Consider the following 22815-nt stretch of genomic DNA (forward strand, 5'->3'; position numbering starts at 1 on the left):
AGAACCACCGCAATGTCGCGGTGACTGTTACTGCACCAGGGCAGAAAGAAAAGGAAGGAAGACAAGGTGGCGGCGGCGGCGGGGGCGCAGGTCGGGAGAGCTGGGGTTATCGCTGCTCAGGGACTGTTGCCTGGATGTCGCGGCGCGGTCCATCGCTCTGGGTTGCTAGCAAGAAGGTTTTGCCGACGTGCGTGCCTGATGATCGTGGTGTTATGAAGACTGTTACGGCACCAACGCGAGAAAAACTAAGGAGGCAAGGCGAGGGCGCGGATCAGGGGTTCTACGACTGTTTGTTGATAAAAGCTGTGTCGAACCTGACCAGCCAGTGCTCGTGCCCAGGCACGATCTGGAAGTAACAGTACGAGGCAGCAGGGGTCTGTCTCTGCAACACTGTCACAAGAAGACCCGCACGGCCAGTGTAATTTCGTCATGGCCACTGATCCGCTCTCGGCTTCGGCTACGAACAGTGTTGAGGGCCGCATTCGTCTTCTCTTTATGCTGTGGTACAGCTGGTATCAAGATTCGTAAATAGAGATCTCAGAGGAAAATAGCTAACCTGCCAATTTTTAATATATATAAAACTTCCTAAGAACCTTTTACGGTCCCTCGGACGAATGTCCCCGCCAAGATGCACAGAACCATCGTGAAGCACGCCTCTCCGCCTGGTTGTCATACGGCTGAGTCTCAGTTCCGTACTACGGGAGGGAAGAAAAGCTGAGCTCGGCGAGATGCGGAGGAAATACTGATAGGCTTACCAGAGACAGATGCGCCGTCGGCACCAAAAGTTGCTGACGGGCTGTACTGCCAGCTGCGGCCAAAAGCCGTCACGTTGCATCGGGCTCTGGGCAGCGCCATGCTGTAGAAAGCAGCGCACAACGATCACAGTCGTGAGGAATTTCATCGCAATCCGGAACGTCTCTTCCCCATCTCCACTGTTCCTGTCGCCGTGCCCGTCAGATACACGTTGCACTGCACAAGCGCCACAATGTCCACGGATGGATGCGTGTGCGCGGAGGAGAAAAGACCTGCGGCGAACACCGAACGGAAGGACCGGCGAAGTTCACAGCCAGCCTGGAGAGCCTGCCATGCGGCGATGAGGCGACCAACCGATGTTGTTGGTCGCAGACCGCCGAATGGATCGCACGGGAGATCTTGATTGAGAGAGGGGGACCAATTAGGGAATCAGCGGCGAGGCAACAAACGGCGCTGACAGGCGGAAGGGAAGCGACTGAGATGTGGATGGGTAGGACGTGTCGCATAGCCCCACAGCTCGAAATCTAGGGCGGAGTTGTCGCGGGATCCGACATGAGCGAGAAGTTGAGGTAAAAGAAGCCTGCGGAGAGTTTGCAGCGCATGCGTTTGAACACCGCACCACCAAGGTATCGTACGCCGACATCAAATGAGAGCGACGAGATAAGATGTGGCCTGCGTATGCCCTCTTCGATCTGTCGAGTTGTGGGAATGTGTTGTGAAACTGACACAGCTTGTGGCGGAGCTTGTGTATCTGCGAGAGAAGGACAGGGAAGTGCTGATGTGGATATACCAGCCGCACAGCGCGTCGACTTCTCGGAATGGGAGGATGGCCGTGTGTGAATAAATGGTTCAGCGTGCAAGAGCGTGTAGCTAGACATGCGGAGGTGTATCAGTGGTCGGGAAGTCACAAAATAGTGGAGTCAGATGGCCTACCTGCACCGCTCATATCAGAGACGACGGTAAGATGGCGTACAGCCTGGATCATATTCAAATATCTGTGGCAAGCAGGGAATTCGAAGGTCATGCAGGCCAATGGTCTTGCGCAGATGACGATGTGCCGGCGTACGCCGATGAGAACGCGCTCCTCTGCGAAGAATCGTGCTGCACCGCTCGCACGCGAATAGGACTGAGCGCTGATCAAGGGTATGGACAGCCGAATTTTAAATGTAGCTGGCCGATAATGGTATGCCCGCATCATCCTAAACCGCAAATGCGATGAGCTCACCATCGTCGACAGATACACCAAGATGACAAGGCTTACAGAGACCTCAGCGGCTCAACAAACATAGAAGATCGAGAACCCCGTGTAGTGACTTGTGAAGCATGACGTGCGCGAATTGGCGCGACGGCCTCGCGCATACGCCGACGGTTTCTGTCCCTGTCGTGGAACAGCTCAGGGAGAGCAGAGACGCGTCCTCCAGAATAACTCTGCGCACCGCCATCGCGTAAAAAGTGGCAAGCTCGGACGCCGTTAGAGCAGAGTATGAGCTGAGCGGGGAAGGGCCCTAGGGCTGGGATAGTAGGGGGAGAGGGAAAGGAGGAAGTCGGGCGGAGTTTGCACGCCGCTGCGTCGCCGCCTCGTCGTGGGCATCGGACCGAACGCCGCGGCAGCACATGGGTGTGTGAACAGCTGGGCGCATTGCGTCTCCGCTTGAGTCATCGTCTCGGGCAAGGCCCTTGCTTCTCGGTGCCGGTGTCTCGCGAAGAATACACAACAAATTGAGGTCTCCCAGCCGTGCGCGGCCAAGCACGGCCAAGCCCTTCGTGCAGGGACGTCCGCGAATTCAAGGGGCGCCCCATTCAAGTGTGCTGAACGCGAGGCGGAACGCAGGCGGGGGTGTGCGCGAGGCAGCGGCGGAGTTTCCAGTAGGAGCCGTGCAGCAAGTCCGGGATGTGCACGAGACACACGGTCGATTGGAGCTCCGACTCTGCTCGGGGCTGCTCCATGTGGTGTGGCGTACTTCGCGTTCTCTATTGAGCAGCACACATGAACTCTCCCCGAGTGCTAGAAGGCCCAGAAGGGTTGAGCGCCGGACAGGAGGGGGGAACTATGCGAGAGTACATGACGATCTCCCGCATACGGATAGGCGCCCGAAACGCGCGGCGTCACACGCGTCCTCTTGGTCTCTTCAATCCGGCGAGCTAGCATGAGGCCGAGCGCAGGAGAGCGACCTTCCGTTGCTCCGCCGGAGGTCCCTGCGTCTGCAAGGCACGGGGGTGTCGAACTGAATGAGACTTGCCCTTCCTGCGCCCGCCACGCTTCGCGGGAGAGATCGAGGCGCCTAGATCACTGTTTCCGTCTCGTCCCGACCGTGACTACGACGCGAGGTCAACTCGAGTTTAGGCATTATTTCAGAGAACCTTGTGTTCCAGCGGAGATGATGCAGCACGAGAGCGACGCCAAGGGCTGTTCAAACATGTGTGAAAGACACAGGGATGAGGATGTGAGAATCAGCTGCGCAGATGCGGATGCGGATCTGCGTCAAACGGAAGCGTGGATCTCTGCGAGACGACCCCGTACACCTTGGGCCCCCGATCCTGCACGGAGTGAAGTTGCTATTGCGCTCCTCCTTAGAGCCCATGTCGCTGGTGTGCGCTTTCTGCGGCCTTCCGGTCTACGTGTGCAACCGCACGGTGTCATAATAGCGTGATATAGGAGATGTGCTGGAGTGGCAGGTAAGCCCAGATCGACTACAATTTCCCGCCGGTGTGGACTTGAGATGCCGTGACAGTAGGCCCCAGGCATTCTCTGCGCAACGCGCGAGGATCCGAGGTCGGAGGTCGACAGGCAAGCACCCGTAAAGTGCTACCCTCTTTCGATTTGGAGAGCGCGCTGGCGTAGTTCAAAGATCAAGGACGCCCGACTATCGTGCTTCGAACATGCATTAGGCTGCATATGGGTGCGCGATCATCGTCGGTGCGGCTGAGACAGATAGAGGCAACGACGTGATGCATGCGCCGCACCGAATATCGGACATGCCTCAATGATATCCCGCCGACCAACGACACAAGCAACTATTCAGGTAAACGGGAGTAGTTTGGTTCGCCGTGCGAGCCCAGAAAGGTATATTGGATGTCTGGCCGTGATGATAGGGTTCTTGACCCGCCCCTGCGTAGTATTCAACATACTAATGAAGATAAATTAGCTTAAGCCTGGAAGCTGAGGAGATATCTCGTACGACCACGGCGAAAAATAAATCTTAACGGAGCCGATTGGGTGAACCAACCCCGATGTCTCAGGCTCTGCGAGCTCCAGTGCCAAGTCGCAGCCGACAACCCCGAAGGGAAATACAACGGTACAGGGGACGCGCTTGTCCATGTTAGCACCGCCATCACGGACGTTCTAAAAAAACCGTCACCACTGCGCTGTCACGAGTGCCCCAGCGGATCCGTTACGAACCGGCACCCGAGCAACGAGCCTTCGTGGTGCGCCGGGTGCTGCGATGAGCCTCAACGCGAGGAGCCTGAGAAGAGTGACACATCATTTTCCAACTCTGATCAAGGAAAAACGTTGTCTGCTCACGACATACGCACGTACGGGCGTGAATCAAGATCTGCAATTCGCTCCTACGGAAAGTGAAGCTTTGCGTGTAGACTGGGACCGTAGTTGTGAGTGGGCATGGCAAACCAGGCATCGTACGAGTACTCACTGTGACAAATCCCATGATGACGGTGCTGAAAGCACGAGCGTCGCGCTCCAATTACGCTGGGTAGGTTGCGATATGGAACGCGAGAGAGAAGACTGAATCGGGAACGGAAAGGCGCAACGGGAGTCGGGAGCGCCCCGGAAGAAGATCAGTCACGTGAAATGACGTCACGCGTCTCGCACTCTTCTCAGACGCTCAAGAGTCGACTCAACCTCAACCTCGTCCTAACCTATTCGTCCAAGGCTGCGCTTATGTTCTCACATCTCATGCATCCTGCGAAGCTGGGGTTTGCATGGCTGTTTCGGTGCTGAAGATGGCCTGCGTGTTCGTGAGTAAGCCCTTCTATCGCGACTCTGACGCCGTTAATCTGCGCTGCAGACGACAACCCCACAACGAACGGCGCAGACACGCCTAATTTGGCCCGCCAAGTACAATCTGCAAAGCATGCAACAATATAGCGCATTTGTCTTGCAATGCTCAAATAGAAAGGATGGCAGCTGCAGGACCAGGCTTGGGTACGATGCGCCTTCTGCCGGGGTTCTTCAACGTTGCAAAGGTGTGACACTGAACATACTGGGTACCACAGGTCTCTCTGGGAATTGAAAAACTGCTTCTCTACATGCGCTGGAAGATCAATTCTCAAAAGCTCGAGAGCGCTCTACCCCCGTCGCTGTCTCCAGACGTCATGACATGCATGCATACAAATGGCCCAACGCTACGGGTCGGCTCACCGAAACATTCCGCGACGGAGAAAAGCTACCGGATACGAGGATATAGAGCGTGCAAGTGCGGCTATCAGTGAATACTGGCTTGAGACTGACTAACGTACCCTAGGGCTTTGTCGCGGCCCCAGCTCTTTGCCAACTTGAGCAAGAGTTCCCTTCTCGGCTACGCTGTCCTTCCAGCCTCGCGCCATTGCAGTCGCTTTTCAGAGGTAAGCCTTACGAGAAATCTTTGCCGAAGTCGATTTATTGACTCGATCTTTGGTGGTGGCAGGAAGCGCGCTCAAGTTGGCGAATCGCAAGGTCTTATCGTTCCTTAACTGCCTCATGAAGAATTACGAACACGTCGTGAGATGCACTAGGTCAAAAGTGAGTATAATTTAGTTACGATGTGGAGACCTTTGGTGATGGCCTGCCTGTTGTCCCCGGGAACGTGCTTTGCAGATTGTCAGCTCGAAGGCTTTGCGTTATATGCTCCCCGAAGTTCAAGACATTTCCTAGAAGATGTCTCCCGTCATTATTTATGTCATCAGCTGCATGACAGAACCTCTCTATTCACATATTTGTCGCTCGCAGAGCTCCTGTCAACTCGCAGTACGAGGAACCAACGATTCAGTATTTGCTGTTGGCCCGGATAGCGACCTCCATGCGCAAGTATCACATGAGGCAATGTGCGCTGTCCAATCCTGTGCCCTCTGTCAAGCACATGCGTCGACTGATGCTATACTTTGAGTTTCTGACCGCGTACGTCCACCGGTCTCTAAACCGTGCCCTCTAAGTGAAACGCATTTACACAGTGCTCATTGACGTCCGATCACAATTCAAGAGGTCCAAGCTTGGGAGGCGGATGCTCTAAAGTGGTTAACTCGAAATCCGTTTGGCAGGACGGCGCCGAGGAATCCTTCAGCCAGCTGGTCGACAACGTTTGAAACGATTGTGCCAGTATTTTCGAGAGCTTCATGTGCGTTCGTCTTCCCCGGCGTCTTCTCCGGATGTTCTGACTAGCCCCATAGCTCGACGCTATCCAGCTTGATCTTCATCCGCATAATAATTCACGTCGTCAACCCTTGCACCCATATCTACCGATCGCTCTGCACGCCGCCGATCTTCGCCGCTCTTGGTAACCTAGGAATCCATGGACGACGAGGTAGACAACTAGCCTCGGGGTGTTGCGAGACGTCGTGAATAATCAGAGTAGTACTAATCTTGCGTCGTACTTGGCTGAACTGGTTTCATTGGCGCGTTCGTTGGGGGGTTACTGAAACAGGCGGTCAGCGAAGCTTGGGGGGCCGGCGTCGGTGAGTCTTGCGCGTGCGTTCCAGTTCGTTGACCGATCTCGCCAATTTGAGCAGGCGTCCTTGCAAGCCTTGTTATCATGTGGCGTGTCGCGCTTGTGGGCCTCCAAGATATCAGTCCTATCGTGTTGCTACTCTTACCAGTCTTTTGTTCGTCTTTCATATCAATCGTATCTTGAGCGTAACATGTGGGCTGCTATGTTACCCTGGAGTTAACTCACCCCTCGCTCGCCGTACACCACTGGTCCCTGTCTCGTACACTATTGCGCGTTTCGTCGTATTTGTTAGACTTTCCTACATACTTGCGCTAATATAATACGTTGGTTGAGACAGGTAATGCTACGCTACCGCAGTCGTAGCACGTCGCGAATGTTATACAGAGCTAAAAGTCCTCGCGGAAAATACGTCAGAACGGTTTGATTGTCTGATGAAAAACGAATTTCCTTGTTATCGCGGCTCTGCTCGCCACTTTCAAACTTCGCGAGAAATGCCCCAGACTTCGTATCATGTACTTGTAAGCCTCCGTCTCTGGCGAGTAAGGCAACGTAGTGTGCATCAGGAGAGTACGCCATACGAAACGCACGTTGTGAAATGCTGTAGACACGACGTGGCTCGCCTGTCCACGAGTCATACGCAGCAACTGTCTCGTCTTCGTAGCAAGATGCCAACACCTCGGTGTCGTCTGGAGAGAATATCAGAGGATTCGCGAGATTTCTCCGATGACCGATGGTGAGAAGCTCTTCACCAGTCACCGCGCTCCAAATCTTCACTTGACCCGAGCTCCCTGGTCCGGTGACGACACGATCTCCTTGGTGAGACATTGACCCCGCAAACAATGTCGCGAGACCATGGTGTAGTCCATCGATGTGCGTATGGGTATGGACATCATACAGAACGCAGGAGTCCACCAGCTGAACGAGGAGCCGCGAGTCGTCCGGGGAAAAGGTGAGGCCGTTTATTCTGTCGCTCACATCGAAGGAATGCAGGAATGCTCCGTTCGAGGCGTCCCAAATTTTCACAGATTTGTTGTCAACAGCGGTGGCGATGAGCGTCCCACGAGGAGTGTGTGCGATTCGGCGCACTGGTCCATCATGTCCCCCCAGACGCATAAAATGGTTCCCAAGCCGAGTATTCCAGATAATCACGGTTGTATCTATGGACCCCGAGGCAAGGGCGTGGTCGACCGGGGAGAATGAAAGGGAAGAGACATGGTCTGTATGACCTTGGTAAAATAGGCGTTGGACTAGTAAGTTGTCGCGCCACACAAGGAGTTCACAGCTCTCAAACGACGCCGCCAGAAGCTTGTGATCGGTGGACAGAGCAAAGCATTTACAATTGGCGGACGGGTTTCGAGAGTCGACGAAAGTAAGCCGCTTGAATTTGAGAGGCCAGGCCTCTGCTTCCGTGGGCCCGATGAAGGCGCGCACGTCCCCAAAGCGACTCGCATCGTCAAAGGCAATGTTTTGCCATTCGGCCAGGTCAGAAGGGGTGATAGTGCGGCGTGCAAGAGCACATTCCTGCTCGTGGGATATGACGTCTTCCATCCACACCGCTCCGACTGGCAGAGAAGGTCACTACACTTAAATACTAGTATTGAGAAGAATGGAGAGACTCACTCCTGCCGTCTACCGCCGCAGGAGGCTGGATAAAACGAAGGTAGCTAGCGAAATCGACCACATTTTTGCCTCCCTGAGCGGACATGAGTACTTGCACCCTGATTAGATGGTTCTGACAACGCGTACCGCAATGATATTTTCGACGTCGTTATCACTCGCAATGGCAGTCTCGACGTCCGTTGTCTGTCGTCCCAGGCTTCTCATATAGCACATGTCTTGGGCCACCAATGAGACGCACCTCAAGAATGTAGTCCAAAAGTATGTCCAGCAAATCGGAGGCCTTGCCCTGGCTCCCGTCAGCTGATGCGCTCTGTGATTCGTCCTAATGGGATACATAGCTCATCATAAAGCTCTATAGTATCCATTTCATCGGGATGTTCCAATCCTCGCACCATAGTCCCTTCCTCGCCCGGACCACCTCTCGCATCTCCTAGATAAGGGAGCAAGTCGTAGCCCGCGCCTGCTACAACCTTCCATAGGACCAAGAGCCGCCTTCGCACCTTGAGCCGCTTCACGAAGACACTCTGGTCCCTCTTTGCATCTGCAGGACGGAGACCAGACGCGTTGTCCAAGTAGCGCTCGCCGTGCCTGTGCATCTTCGCACCCGTCACAGAGCTAGTGTGCGACCCTTCCGCTTTGAGCCCCGCAACGCCGCCGGCGCGACCTTCAACCGAGCCACTGGTACTTGTGCTCGTGTTGCCAAAGGCAGCGACAACCCAGTCGTCCTCGGTCTTGACCCATCCGCTGATCATGACTATGTCTTCCGCCTTGATGTCCCGGAACAGATCGTTCCTGGCGTACGCGTGCCACGTATGGTGATGTCGAATGATGTACTTCTTCAACGCCCGGTTGTCGAATATCGACTCGGCATGTGCTTCACTTTCAAGCACGAGAACTGCGCCCTGCGATGCGCTGCACGTGTATTTAGCACTCAGAGTCGCAGCTACGTCTGAGCCGGCCGTTCTGCAGACTATCAGGGGAAAGACACGTCTCGAAACTGGTCAGCGCACTCACATATCTGCCGATGCACTTAGTGTCTTGCTCTGGACTCCGTGACTGCAATAATGGTCCGGAGCAAGCGGACGACGCCTGGTATCGGTCTTGAGCACGCCTGGGGGTAAGGGCTCTGCGACTTGGAACGGCGGGTCCCAATACACTACTTTCTTCTCGGGAGTAGTTGTATCTAGATTGAAGAGCCTGACGAATGCGCCCTCGCGTATGAATCCAACGTCGCCGATCTGTGGCTCGCCCGACCCATGTGGTTCCGGGTACCAGAGTGCATGGCCCAGGCGGAATGTCTGAAGACTGGAGGAGTAAATCTCGTCCGGAGCCGGTGGTTGACGATGGAGGCGGAACATGGTAGACGACAGGGAGGCTGTAGTATGCGCTGACAAGGTGGGGATCTCATTCGCGCTGTTGGGTCGATGGTGAGTTATTACGGCGCTATGGGCCTGATGATTTCGCACAAGGGTGACTAACGCCCGAATCTTGGTCGATAAAAGCGCATGCGCCGTAAATAATAGGAAGGCTGTTTCGTGTAGCTTCGCGGTTAGAGAACGGGATGCCCCAACATATCTGTGCACAATGACTGTAAGAACCTCGTGTAAAATCGGTGAGCAGCATGATGTTTGGCACGAAAATTGTCCACACCTGCTCGGACCGAATCCAAATACCCTTGCGCATGAGCAAAGCTGAATGCGTTGAAGCCTTGCTCTGGCACTCGCATCGACGACAGGCACTTGCTCTGCGCGTGCAGAGCAAATCGACATCGCAGACGTTCGAAGGAACAGCTCAGCGTTTCGGGTCGATGTTGACGTCACCCGTCGCAAACCCTAACCCTATTTACGCGCTTGCGACTCTGAATAGGCTTGTGCATCAGCAGCGCCCAGTGCTCTCGCCGAAACGGAAGATATAAAGGGTGGCATGCGTCTGGTAAGCTGAGATTGAAGGGGTATGAGCTGCTGCTACGGCCCCGCGTGTGGTGCGAGGACTCCTGTCAGACGTGAGCTAATGCAGAAGAATGCGGCTAGTATAAACAGCACTTACAGATGCGGCAAGGCGGGCTGAAGCCCGGATCATGCTGTGGAGAGTGTTATTTATCAGGCATTGCACTCGGACAGTGGATTAAGCTCAGTCGTCGACTTCTAGACCTCGCTATCGGCGTGAACTCTTCGTCATCTCCCGGACAGTCTGTAACATTTATTCTCCGTCTCTGCAGGCTTCATCCTCTCCTACGCAATCTGCGCCATGTTTCGCACGAGGATGCGCAGAGCTGCCCAAATTCCTTTCGAATTATGCCGTCTGGGGCTCACTTGCCGCTCCCACACTGTTACTACATGTCAATGCTTTCAGCAGGGGCCTTTCCCGCGAGCCAGTATAGATTGGTGGTAAGCACTGTCAGTCATCTGATTCATATATCACAGAACGCTGTCCCATATACTCCTTCTTTCCATGTACTGCGCAATTTCGGCAATCACTTCGGACGATGCGTCCACCATCGCCAAGCACACTGTCGTATGACGGTGACTCGACGGGGGTTCTAGTGGTGTTGGACTGGTTCACGAGTAGAAAAGCGCGTGGAAAGAGGAGACTTCATGCTCGCACTACATGAGACAGGTGTACACATGGCGTCCGACGCGCAGGCTGCAGCGGTCAACTAGCAGCAAAGCACAGAATGAGGACGCCGAGGACGCCGAGGTATGTCAAACGACCCAACGCCACGATCCGTTTATGTAAGCCGTACTTTTCAACAATCGCGTCTACAAACAAGCGCGCTCTCCCTTTCCATCCCCTTGCTCCGAGTCAGCATATGCCCTCAAGTTCGCTTGATCACATAACGTCTCCATCTGATGATTATTCTCGATATGCCAAGATTCAGTATACTTGGATCCGTTGAAGCTTAAAGCTGCCCATCGCGGAGTCAGAAATCCATTTCCAGAGCCACGTTCGCTGCGTGACTACATCTGCGCGGGTCTACGCGACATTCCAACGCGGGCCGAGGGGTTGCAGACTCCTTACGATCCGCTGCCAGTCCTGGTTCTACTCGATGGTTCAAGGTTTGGGCGTCCGTCTGCCCCGTGTGAAGACATCACACCGATGGCGCTGGGCTTGTCCTCCGAGTCGCCATCGATCCCACAGCGTGCATGTACTTGGCACGCTTTGCACTGCCTCTTCCACTCCTCCAACTTGCGCTGCATATACCTTTCCATTCCTCATGTTTCGCTGGTTTCGTGCGCCATCTGCTCCAGACGAGATCTATGCGTCCAGTCTCCAGACGCTCTATCTGGGCCACGCTCTCTGGTACCCCGAGCCGCACGAGTCGGGAGAGCCTCAGATCGGCGATGTGGGCTTCATCAGCGAGGGAGCGTTCATCAGGCTGTTCAACCTCGACACCTCTGCTCCCGAGAAAGAAGTCAAGTTCTGGAACCCGCCATACAAGATCACCGAGCCCGTGCATCCAGACGTATTCAAGGTCGACCGTAGACATCGGCCGCTTGTTCCAGGAAACTATCGTAGTAATGGGGTGGAGAGCAAGGAGATGCATGCCTCTGCGGACATGTGAGTGCGCTAACCAATCCGACGAGCGCATTCCTGCTGACAGTTTGCAGAACGGCTGGTCCCAACGTATCTGCAACTCTCGAAGCCAGCTACACATGCAAGGCAGCGCAAGGCGCGGTTCTCGTCCTCAAGAGCGAAGCGCATGCCGAGAGAATATTCGAGGATCGTCGGCTAACGAATTACATCCTCCAGAACCACGACAAGTGGTGTGCATACGTCAGGGACGACCTCTTCAAGAATGTAAGCCCGGAAGACATCGTCGTAGTCAGCGGGTGGGTCAAGACTGGAGCGGACTGGGCGGCGGTCGCCTTCGGCAACACGAGTACAACCTCCAGTGCTTCGGTGGAAGGTCGTGCTGGCGGCGTTGCCGGGGTCGGAGTTGGCGGATCACACTCGAAGTCCGTTACGGGTCCGAGGGTGGAGCGACAGGGTCAGAACTTCCTGGCGAAATCCTCTAGTTCTCCTTCCACCGAGGCGAAGCGAGACCAGTCCGTCTTCGTGAAGCGACTGATGATACGAAAGCGACTGGGAGTTCTGCGGAAGGTCGTCGCGGGGGCGGGCTATGATCGACTGCCAGGTCCGGGCGATGGACGAGGGGCATCGGGAGCAGTGGGAGCCGCAGTGCAGGATGATAATGATGAGGGCGAAGCAGACGTCCTGAAACTTGGGAGTGAGGTACGTGTTTCATTACCATGTACTCTGGGATACACAAGCTAACAAGACGCCAGGGCAAAGTCTCAGATCCACTAGACGTCCTCCTAGACTACATTCTGGAGGTAAGTACCCACAACAGTTCTGTTCGCCGTGCTGACAGGTAGCGTGTTGATGCAGACTTCTGATGTCAAGGTTGCTATTGCAAGCGATGACGACGTTGAGAGCATCATTGTTCGTGTCGTCATTAATATCTTGAAGCAAGTACAAGCACTTACTTCTACACAGGGCGGCAAACCTGTTGCCGATTTCGCAAGCTATCTCCGTCGAATGCAACCTCCAGTCGAGATCGACGGCACGCGTGAGTATCTCATCTGCCAGCTGTAGCGGCCTCTGACGACCACGCGTAGTCGGATCGCTTCGCATGGAAGATGTAATCTCGCATGAATGGGAACGTACCTTCGGGAATCACACCATCACCGCCCCGGACCTGTCGGAGTGGCCAAATATCGCCCTCGATGTCGCTGGTCGCTTGCGCGATCGGCGTGCCTTCATTGGCCCCACGGTAGACGAGGCCCAACCTGTGAAGCTGAAGTACCTTGAGTTCATCGATGCCCGCACTAGCACCCGTTATATCCCAAAGTTTACTGTATCAGCCGATGGTAAAGTGTTGGCAGCATCATTCTGGACTAACGATGTCCTTATATGGCGCCTATCGGATGGTTTACTCGTTCAGCGCCTGCACCATCAGGGCCATACAGGCAAAATTACCTCCCTGGCATTTTCTCCGAACGATCATACCCTCGTCTCCGGGTCGAGGAACAAGACCGCGATTGTCTGGGATATTCGACGTGGCTGTGCACTTCTACGTCTCGAAGGACATAGCAAAGATGTGGACAGTATTGCGTACGCCCCTCACGGCGCACTCATCGCCACCGCTTCCCGCGACGACAGATCAGTGAAGGTCTGGGACGCATCAACTGGATTATGCCTGCAGTCCTTCAGGATTGGCCAGGACATTCCCAAGCTAGCCTTTTCCCCGGACGGCTCTCGTTTCTACGTCAAATCATCCAAATCCTGTTCTATCTATGATACCAGGACCCACACTCACATTGACGATTTTGACGCGATCTCCTGGGCGATGTCGCGCCAAGGTGACCGCATCGTCACCACCACCAAAACAGACAAGGTTCGAGTCACCGTTCGGAGCGCGACGACTGGTCAAGAGCTCCTCGCGATCGACGAAGGACGAATGCTATCAGAGGACCCTATCGTGTTCTCACCAGACGGCGTCGAGGTGTTGGCGATTTGTGAGACAGATGGAACGGCCACCACGTACGATTCGCGGACGGGCCAACTGCGTCGTACCTTCAAGTTGTCAAGCGTACCGCAATGTGCGATTTACTCCCCGGATGGGTACCACGTCGTCTACGTTGATAAAGCCGGAGGTGTCGAAGTGCATAGCGCGAAGTCTGGGACATTCATTGCGAAAGTCGAAGGATACGAGGGCGGAGAAAGATATGTTATCGCTCAACTTTTATCTGATAGTCAGACCCTCCTGTTGCGTACTGATGACGGAGAACGGCTCCATTTGTATAACATTGAAGATCTATTGAGAATACGATAGTATAGTATTATCTGCTCAGCTCGTTGTACATTACACGTGGCAAGCGCACATTTGTGAATATAAAATACACTTCGGGCTCTAGGAGCTGGTCAGCGCAGCGTCCATGTGGCAAGAGTTTTGGCCTTCACAAACCATACGCGGTGATCTGTTACGAAGGCGTATGGAAATCTCTACACAAGCTGTGGATCCCTGCATTGCAAACGCTAGTTGGTCGACCCGACAATATCTTGCCATCTTCCAAAAGCTTCCGACTCCAACGAACGCAGACGGCGTTGCCGCTGTCATTCGGGATGTCGGTAGCCATCATGCAACGTATGATTATGTAGGCGAGACATAGCAAACGTGCCGTCTCGCGACAAGGTTTACAAGCATTTCTGTGCGCTTCCGGACATAGTTAATCCACAAGACAACGATCGCGGCCTAATTACACGACTCACCATCCACAATCCCGCCCGCAACTTCGCCACAGCCAAGACCGTTCTCGACGTAGACAAGTTGGAGGCGCAGGTATTTTCACTTGTCGCGCTCTTTCTAGTTGCAAACACAAGCGCAAGGCATTCGGCGAGGGGCGATAAACTCAAAGCACAGGCGTTGGCCCGGCTTGCTTGGCATCCTGCGTGATGTTGGCGCGACCTCGACATCAACTAGCGCGACGCAGCTCCCGTATACCCACCTCTCCTCGCCAGCGGCTCTTCGCTAGACCGATGCTTGACATGCGATTCACAAACTGCGGAGGTCTGGAGAGCTTGAGCCTGGAATTCGCGAAACCGCCAGAGGTTGTGTAGGTAGGTCCGCGCTTCCCCGGGCTCCGGGGCCACGGGCGACCTGGGAACAAGCTGGCTCAGTTGTTCCCGCTATCCAAGTTCTTTCGCAGGTATATCTGCCCTGGAAAACTAGACAAAGAGACTTGAGAGTAGTATAGGCCCGTGTTCTAGTAGTGTACATCCCCAGACTTGGAGGACAGGGCTGCGTCTGGGGAAGGCGCGATGTTGTCAAAGGCAGTGGGCTGGAAACGAAGGCCAAGGATGCTCCATGGGCAGACATCAGTATTCAGACAGGCGAATATCGCGTGACGTCACATATCAGCGTCGCGTCTGTCACTCATCGTCACAGAATCTAGGTCGTCACGCCCGCACCCGTAGTGTCGCGTACAAGCGCGCTTCCGTCTTTCATCCCCTTGCTCATCATACAGCCGCACCATCTTTACCTCTAAATTATCCTCGATATACGATGATTCATTTTAAACCCGCTGAAGCTCGAAGCTACATGTCATGGGGCTAGTCCCGGCTTCCACAGCGACGTTCCCCACATGACTACATTTGCACAAGTCTACGCGACATACTAACGCGGGACGATGCACTGCAGGTTCCCCTCGACCCGCTGCTAGTCCTCGACGATCCAATAATCTGGTATCCAAGGTTTGGGCGCCCATCTGCAGCGTGCGAAGACATCAGACCGATGGCGCTGGAACTATCCTTCACAACGTGCGCGTCCCTGGCACGGTTTGTGCCGTCATCTCCACTCTACAAACTTGTGTCTTATATTCTCTCGTATTCCACATGTTTCGCTGGTTTCGTCCGCCATCTGCTCCAGACGAGATCTATGCGTCCAGCCTTCAGACGCTTCACCTGGGCCACGCCCTTTGGTTCCCCGAGCCGCACGAGTCGGGAGAGCCTCAAATCGGCGATGTGGGCTTCATTAGCGAGGGCGCTTTCATCAGGCTGTTCAACCTCGACACCTCTGTTCCCGAGAAAGAAGTCAAATTCTGGGACCCGCCATACAAGATCACCGAGCCCGTGCATCCAGACGTATTCAAGATCGATCGTAGACATCGGCAGCTCCTCCCAGGCAACTATCGCAGCCATGGAGTGGAGAGCAAGGAGATGCATGGCTCGGCGGACATGTGAGTGCGCTAACCAATCCGACGAACGCACTCCTGCTGATAGTTCGCAGAACGGCTGGTCCCAACGTATCTGCAACTCTCGAAGCCAGCTACGCATGCAAGGCAGCGCAGGGCGCGGTTCTCGTCCTCAAGAGCGAAGCGCATGCCGAAAAGATATTCGAGGATCGTCGGCTAACGAATTACATCCTCCAGAACCACGACAAGTGGTGCGGATATGTCAGGGACGACCTCTTCAAGAATGTAAGCCCGGAAGACATCGTCGTAGTCAGCGGATGGGTCAAGACTGGAGCGGACTGGGCGGCGGTCGCCTTCGGCAACACGAGTACAACCTCCAGTGCTTCGGTGGAAGGTCGTGCTGGCGGCGTCGCCGGGGTCGGAGTTGGCGGATCACACTCGAAGTCCGTTACGGGTCCGAGGGTGGAGCGACAGGGTCAGAACTTCTTGACGAAATCCTCTTCCGCTGAGGCGAAGCGAGACCAGTCCGTCTTCGTGAAGCGACTGATGATACGAAAGCGATTAGGGGTTTTGCGGAAGGTCGTCGCGGGGGCGGGCTATGATCGACTGCCAGGCCCTGGAGATGGACAAGGTGCTTTGGGAGCAACAGGGGTCACGGAGGAGGTGGGGGAGGACGAGGGTGAAGCAGATATCTCGGGACTTAGGAGCGAGGTGTGTATTTCATTGCCATGTACTGTGGGATACACAAGCTGACAAGACGCCAGGGCAGAGTCTCAGATCCGTTGGACATTCTCCTAGACTATATCCTGGAGGTGAGCATGTCCAGCAGTTTCGTTTACCATACTGACCAGTCAGCGGGTTAATGCAGACTTCCGACGTTGAGGTTGCTATTGCAAGCGATGACGACGTTGAGAGCATCATTGTTCGTGTCGTCATTAATATCTTGAAGCAAGTACAAGCACTTACTTCTACACAGGGTGGCAAGCTTGTTGCCGATTTCGCAAGCTATCTTCGTCGAATGCAACCTCCAGTCGAGATCGACGGCACGCGTGAGTATCTCATCTGCCAGCTGTAGCGGCCTCTGATGATCACGCGTAGTCGGATCGCTTTGTATGGAAGATGTGATCTCGCATGAACGAGAACGTACCTTCGCGCGTCGCACCATCACAGGGCCCGACCAGGCGGAGTGGCCAAATATCGCCCTCGATGTCGCTGGTCGCTTGCGCGATCGGCGGGCCTTCATTGGCCCCACGGTAGACGAGGCCCAACCTGTGAAGCTGAAGTACCTTGAGTTCATCGATACTCGCAACAACGACATCCGTTTCATCCCAGAGTTTACTCTGTCAGCCGATAGCAAACTGCTGGCGGCATCGTTCTGGACTAACGATGTCCTTATATGGCGCCTATCGGATGGTTTACTCGTTCAGCGTCTCCACCATCAGGGTCATACAGACGTAATCACTTCCCTGGCATTTTCTCCGAACGATCATATCCTCGTCTCCGGGTCGATGGACAGGGCCGCGATTGTCTGGGATATTCGACGTGGCTGTGCACTTCTGCGTCTCGAAGGACATGACCGATCTGTGAACAAAATTGCATACGCCCCTCACGGTGCACTCATCGCCACCGCTTCCCGCGACGACAGATCCGTGAAGGTTTGGGATGCATCAACAGGAGCATGCCTGCAGTCCTTCAGTGTTGACAATGGCATTCACGAGCTAGCCTTTTCCCCGGACTGCTCTCGTTTCTACGTCAAGTTATCCGACTCCTGTTCTATCTATGATACCAGGAGCCACACTCACATTGACGATTTTGACGCGATCTCCTGGGCGATGTCGCGCCAAGGTGACCGCATCGTCACCACCACCAAAACAGACAAGGTTCGAGTGACAGTTCGGAGCGCGACGACTGATCAAGAGCTCCTCGCGATCGACGAAGGACGAGTGCTGTTAGAGGACCCTCTCGCGTTCTCCCCAGACAGCGTCGAGGTGTTGGCGATTTGCGACACAGACAGAACAGCCACCACGTACGATTCGCGGACGGGCCAACTGCGTCATACCTTCAAGTTGTCAAGCGTACCGCAATGTGCGATTTACTCCCCGGATGGGTACCACGTCGTCTTCGTTGATAAAGCTGGAGGTGTAGAAGTGCATAACGCGAAGTCTGGGACATTCATTGCGAAGGTTGAAGGATACGAGGGCGTAAAAAAATATGTTATCGCTCAAATTTTCCCTGATAGTCAGACCCTCCTGTTGCGTACTGATAACGGACAACGGCTTCATTTGTATAACATTGAAGATCTATTGCGAATACGATAGTATAGTATTGTCTGCTCAGCTCGTTGTATATTACACGTAGCAAGCGCACGTTGGTGAATATAAAATACACTTCGGGCTCTAGGAGCTGGTAAGCGCAGCGTCGATGTGACAAGAGTTTTAGCCTTCAGCTTCATAGACCATACGCAGTGATCTGTTACATGACGGGAAGGCGCATGGAGATCTCTATGTAAGCTGGCCTGGCCAATCGGACGGTGAATCCCTGCAGTGCGAACGCTAATTGGTCAGCCTGACAATAACTTGCTATCTTCCAAAAGCTTTCGACTCCGACGAACGCAGGTAACGTTGCCACTGTCGTTCGGGACGTCGATCGCCATGATGCAACGTATGATTTCCTAGGCGAATTACATGACTCACCATCCACGATCCCACCCGGAACTTCGCGACAGCCAAGACCATTCTTGACGTAGACAGGTTGGAGGCACAGGCGTTTTCGCTCAAAATCGGAGCCCCACAAGGCATGCGCTTGTTGGGACTGGGTCTGGACGCGTCGCTATTGTCCGTCTTCTGAGACGCAGTCTCAATGATCCCCCCTGTAGACGGTGCCGTAGCAGACATATTCGAGTGAAGATGATCTGGGATCTGCGATTGGAGAGGCGCCCAGTCTGCTCTGAGGAGCAATGCAGACATCAAAATCAGTACGAATGCAGCAGCAAAGAGCATAGTCTCACCTTAGGACCGTGCCGGGCTTGGCCTGTCCCGTGCAGAGCGGCTTTAACCAGTGCATGAATTTTAACACATTATCGGCACCAGCGTATGCCAGCGCTGCAGGTCAGCCGCGCCAGCAGAATCAGATGCGCTCAATGCGCGGCCGGACCGGAGGGGGAAGAAGATTATGACGACAGAGATGTTGGCGGGAGCAAGAAGCGCTATGGATGGAATAATGCTGCGCAGAGTGGACATACGATTCCGGGAGGCGAGAACGGTTGGAGAAACCCGGCAGGGAGGGGCAAGGGGAGGAATGCAGATAAATTTCGCAGGCTGTCTAGGATGTAACAAACCTGTGTATTATCGACAACTGCGTCAGAGAGCATAGCAGAGTGGTCATTCATGAACTTGGCGGTGGCTTGGCGCATAATGGTCTGATCTTTGGAGTTAAGGTAAAGATATCTGCCACAAAGGACGCAGGCCTGTTCAGAGACGCGACAGCGCCCATAATCGAACGCTTTGTCCCTCCGCGCGGGATGCTACCGAAGCTGTCGCGGCAGTGCTGGCCACTGGTGAAGCATGAAACTAGCTTGTTGCCTGTGCTCTTCCTCAAGCTAAACCTCGATCACTATGCAAGTACATTAGCGACCTCTCTGTGTGCAAGTGCGAGCAAATACCTCTGTAAATATAGCTAGGTACGGCTCGTATCGCACTCTTCCCTAAGGCGTCCTCTCCTGATGTGCAGCTGTATTGGCCTAGCTTGCCGCCGATGCTGCGGAGTCGAATGCTGATAAGAAACACGCGCGGTAAACTGATGAGCAGAACTCACTCGCAACAGGGTGCTGAGGCTCTCCAAAAGCAACAGAGGTAGTGCTTCGCTTTAGTCGCTGCGATATTGAAATTGGCTATTTTCGCGCTCTCATTACACTTGGCAGCACAGTCCTACAGTGGGATATAAGGATCAGTACTTCAGTTCCTGGACATGACATGTCAGCCTGAGAGTGAGTCGAGTATAATCTTCAGCGAAGATGCTTTCCTGCGCGAAGTCACTACCAGAAGAATCCGGGACGGTGCAGTATCTGACTGCGTGTATAGCATTGAATCGCGCTGCTGAGAGTGAATATACGGCCAAGCAATCCATGACACGAATGACCACCAGCAGAGCTGGTGTCAGACGTGCAGGTACAGTTGCAAACGTCAGGCCGCGGGGTCACAGGCTGGTTCGGTTCGCGTGATTTGATCGGCATTTGCCGCTTTGGCGCCGAGCGTAACTTCCAGGTTTCGCGTCACAGATGAAGTTCGAACTTGGTCCTGCTTACGACGCGACGTATCGTTCCAATGACCCGACTACTGACAGCAGACCTTCGCCCGATTATTCTGTCTTTTCCTGGAGTGTGCCATGTCCTGTTCGGGTTTTCGTCCGGACTCACGTTGGTAGACTGCTTGCCTCTGTTTTCTTGGCACCACCACAGCTTCACAGACACCAAGCACGATACTACTGGATTGCTACCACCGTGCAACGCTCGAGACAATGTACTGCTTGGGCCTGTCTTCTCGATGGCGGGCTCGGCAACTGGTGTCTCCTACCGCGAATTCTTGGCGCGCAGTCCTCGACCAGCAAACTTGCTAAGAGTCAGGCGAGCATCCCACAGAGGACCAAACTACGGCCCCTCGTTTTATTGCGCGAGGGACTCACAGTCTCACCGCGTCAAGCCTGGGGACCTCATCCATGCCAGCAATATTGTCCCCGGTTGGGCTCTCGCGATATCCGCCCCGTCCCACCACGGGCTGGAGCGTGTTGCGGCATGTTTGGACCAGCGGCGGCGTGGATTCGAGGTCACACCATTCACAAACGAACCCTGGCATGACCGGTGACGAACCGGTGCAACTTTAATGCAGTATATGCTCGGCGCAGCGTTAGATGAGGTGCCTCAGTGGAGACGAAGTCGTACCGAGGAGCTGGCAAGATGATAGGTGTAACAAAGCTTGCGGGAATAGGCCAGCTATGCGAGTATTGGATCGTAACGCTCTGCGACGATTGCTAATGTGTTGATTCCTTAGGGAGTGTTTGGTCACACGCAAGGCATCTCTTGAGACTGCATACTCGAAGTACAGTTATTGGACAAGCGTCGTCACCCCACTGATGTCGACCACCTTGTATCACAGTCCTCTGGTGCCGCGAATGCCCTGGTGGCGCAGGACAGGGTAACTGGAAGTTTTGTTGTACGTGACGCAGTACACTTGAGAGCGCGAATGCTCACTAGCCTTCAAGGCAAAATTCGGATGTTTGACTTCCGCGGCCTATGCTCGTCGAGCACAACCGCCAGTCAATGCCAATGACACGCGCGAGTCTCGTGTCATTCGATGTCTTAGCGTGATCATGCCGTTCCGCAGCTGCACCCGTGAGCTCTGCTTCTATGAGATTACGCTTCCTTGCCTTTGCACATCGAAACGTCGCGGCGCCCAACCTGGGGAAGCAACCAGATGCCTGCTTCATGACACCGGGAGCCGAGAAGCTGAACAAACCTTTGTCGACACCGCGAACGCTGAGTCTTACCTCCCTGAAGAACAAACACCTTGTGGCCAGGAGCCTCCTGGAACTCTCCACGCGAAGAGACCTCGAGTGGCACGTATGCAGACTATACAAATACGACAAGTGGATTGGAGGTAGCTGGTTCAATGATACGTTAACAGTGCTGAATTTTTTCGGAGACTTGTCGTAACGTTGTTAAACCGAGTTCAAATTTACCTTGTTCTTTCAGCGAAGGCGTCGAACCTGCTGGGTGGCTGCTTACGCTGGCCTGTGGTCGGTACCCGGGGCTTGCCAGACGACCGCCGCCATGCTCGTACATTCTGATCTACAGTAGGTAGCACTGCCGACTGATCCCACGACAATATGCAGACTGAACTTCGAGCCGGCGCGCCCGCCCGTTCGGTAGCAACAACGCAACGCAACGCATCAGACACCACAAAGCACAGGCTACTCTTTTGGAGTATGCCTGCTTTCCTCTAACGACTATCGCATAAGACGTATATATTCCGCGTTGGTCTTGCGTATCACTGGCGTGGAAGCAGCATTCGTGCGAGGCTAATGCGATGACGGCTCGACATTCATACATATTCAATATTCTTTGGCCCGTATTCATCACAAATCGGGACTGGGGCCGGGAGCCGACTTTCGACACGCTTGCTTTTCCGAGGCTTGGGCGTTTGCTTGTCTTCCTCGCGCGAAGCTATCAGGCTAATGGCGCCGGAATTGTCCTCATTATTGATCCACGGCGCGCGTGCGCCAGCTGGTTTCATAGCCACCTCCACTTCCCCGACTTGCCTTACACCGCTCTTCTTACTCTAAATGTTTCGCTGGTTTCGTGCGCCATCTGCTCCAGACGAAATTTACTCATCCAGCCTTAAGAACCTTCACCTCGGCCACGCCTTGTGGTACCCCGAGCCTCATGAGTCAGGCGAGCCGCAGATCGGCGACGTGGGGTTCATTCACGAGGGCGCTTTCATACGGCTGTTCAGCCTCGACACCTCTGCTCTCGAAAAGAAAGTCAAGTTCTGGCCGAAGTTGTTCGAGGTCACAGAGCCGTTGCCTCCGGACGTGCTGCAGCTTGATCGCAGGCGGAGTCCACTCGTTCCTGGCCACTATTGCAGCCATGGTGTAGAGAGCAAGGAGATGTATCCCTCGCTAGATGTGTAAGTCTACTGGCTCTGACGACAAGAATATTTGCGCTGACAATTCGCAGAACTGCTGGTATAAACGTATCCGCGACCCTGAGTGCCCATTACACGTGCAGGGCAGCACAGGGCGCGGTTCTCGTCCTCAAGAGCGAAGCGCACGCCGAGAAGATACTCGAGAATCGACTACTGAAGAAGTACATTGTTCGACACCACGACAGGTGGTACTCGTACGTCAAAAACGAGCTCTTCCGGGATATCAAGCAGGAGATTGTTGTAGTAAGCGGGTGGGTCAAGACCGAAGCGGATTGGGCGGCGGTCGCGTTCGGCAACACGAGCACGACCTCCGGTGCCTCAGCGGAAGGCCATGCTGGCGGCATTGCCGGGGCCACAGTCGGTGGGTCGCATTCGAGGTCCGTGACGGGT

The 22815-nt window shown here is 54.5% G+C and overlaps 8 protein-coding genes across 8 annotated transcripts; 5 read left to right on the forward strand and 3 right to left on the reverse strand.

Moving 5' to 3' along the window:
* Positions 1-1167: 1167 nt before the first annotated feature.
* Positions 1168-2258, reverse strand: PHACADRAFT_248917 (uncharacterized protein). The gene is made up of 4 exons (XM_007391356.1): positions 2190-2258; positions 2015-2131; positions 1687-1952; positions 1168-1623 (listed from the first exon to the last, which is right to left on the reverse strand). The coding sequence occupies exons 2-4, from the start codon at positions 2110-2112 to the stop codon at positions 1175-1177; spliced, it is 813 nt and encodes a 270-aa protein (XP_007391418.1). The 5' UTR covers positions 2113-2131; positions 2190-2258; the 3' UTR covers positions 1168-1174.
* A 714-nt stretch (positions 2259-2972) lies between these two features.
* PHACADRAFT_169353 (uncharacterized protein) lies at positions 2973-4350 on the forward strand. The gene has a single exon (XM_007391357.1). It carries the CDS (start codon positions 3132-3134, stop codon positions 3402-3404), a length of 273 nt encoding a protein of 90 aa, XP_007391419.1. The 5' UTR covers positions 2973-3131; the 3' UTR covers positions 3405-4350.
* A 2411-nt stretch (positions 4351-6761) lies between these two features.
* PHACADRAFT_85530 (uncharacterized protein) lies at positions 6762-7961 on the reverse strand (the record flags this gene model as incomplete). The annotated part of the gene is made up of 1 exon (XM_007391358.1): positions 6762-7961. One exon carries the CDS (start codon positions 7959-7961, stop codon positions 6762-6764), a length of 1200 nt encoding a protein of 399 aa, XP_007391420.1.
* Positions 7962-8329: 368 nt separating this feature from the next.
* Positions 8330-9391, reverse strand: PHACADRAFT_88060 (uncharacterized protein; the record flags this gene model as incomplete). Its single annotated transcript, XM_007391359.1, has 2 exons — positions 8330-8996; positions 9048-9391. 2 exons carry the CDS (start codon positions 9389-9391, stop codon positions 8330-8332), a joined length of 1011 nt encoding a protein of 336 aa, XP_007391421.1.
* A 1637-nt stretch (positions 9392-11028) lies between these two features.
* On the forward strand, positions 11029-12278 carry PHACADRAFT_248924 (uncharacterized protein). Its single transcript, XM_007391360.1, has one exon. The coding sequence runs from the start codon at positions 11248-11250 to the stop codon at positions 11593-11595; it is 348 nt and encodes a 115-aa protein (XP_007391422.1). The 5' UTR covers positions 11029-11247; the 3' UTR covers positions 11596-12278.
* A 388-nt stretch (positions 12279-12666) lies between these two features.
* PHACADRAFT_135963 (uncharacterized protein) lies at positions 12667-18688 on the forward strand (the record flags this gene model as incomplete). Its single annotated transcript, XM_007391361.1, has 4 exons — positions 12667-13321; positions 13427-13616; positions 16898-17009; positions 17062-18688. 4 exons carry the CDS (start codon positions 12667-12669, stop codon positions 18043-18045), a joined length of 1941 nt encoding a protein of 646 aa, XP_007391423.1. The 3' UTR covers positions 18046-18688.
* A 12-nt stretch (positions 18689-18700) lies between these two features.
* Positions 18701-19358, forward strand: PHACADRAFT_248927 (uncharacterized protein). Its single transcript, XM_007391362.1, has one exon. It carries the CDS (start codon positions 18820-18822, stop codon positions 19057-19059), a length of 240 nt encoding a protein of 79 aa, XP_007391424.1. The 5' UTR covers positions 18701-18819; the 3' UTR covers positions 19060-19358.
* Positions 19359-22014: 2656 nt separating this feature from the next.
* On the forward strand, positions 22015-22419 carry PHACADRAFT_248928 (uncharacterized protein). Its single transcript, XM_007391363.1, has one exon. The coding sequence runs from the start codon at positions 22064-22066 to the stop codon at positions 22409-22411; it is 348 nt and encodes a 115-aa protein (XP_007391425.1). The 5' UTR covers positions 22015-22063; the 3' UTR covers positions 22412-22419.
* Positions 22420-22815: the final 396 nt, after the last annotated feature.

The sequence above is a fragment of the Phanerochaete carnosa genome (assembly GCF_000300595.1).
Source record: "Phanerochaete carnosa HHB-10118-sp unplaced genomic scaffold PHACAscaffold_2, whole genome shotgun sequence".
NCBI lineage: Eukaryota > Fungi > Basidiomycota > Agaricomycetes > Polyporales > Phanerochaetaceae > Phanerochaete > Phanerochaete carnosa.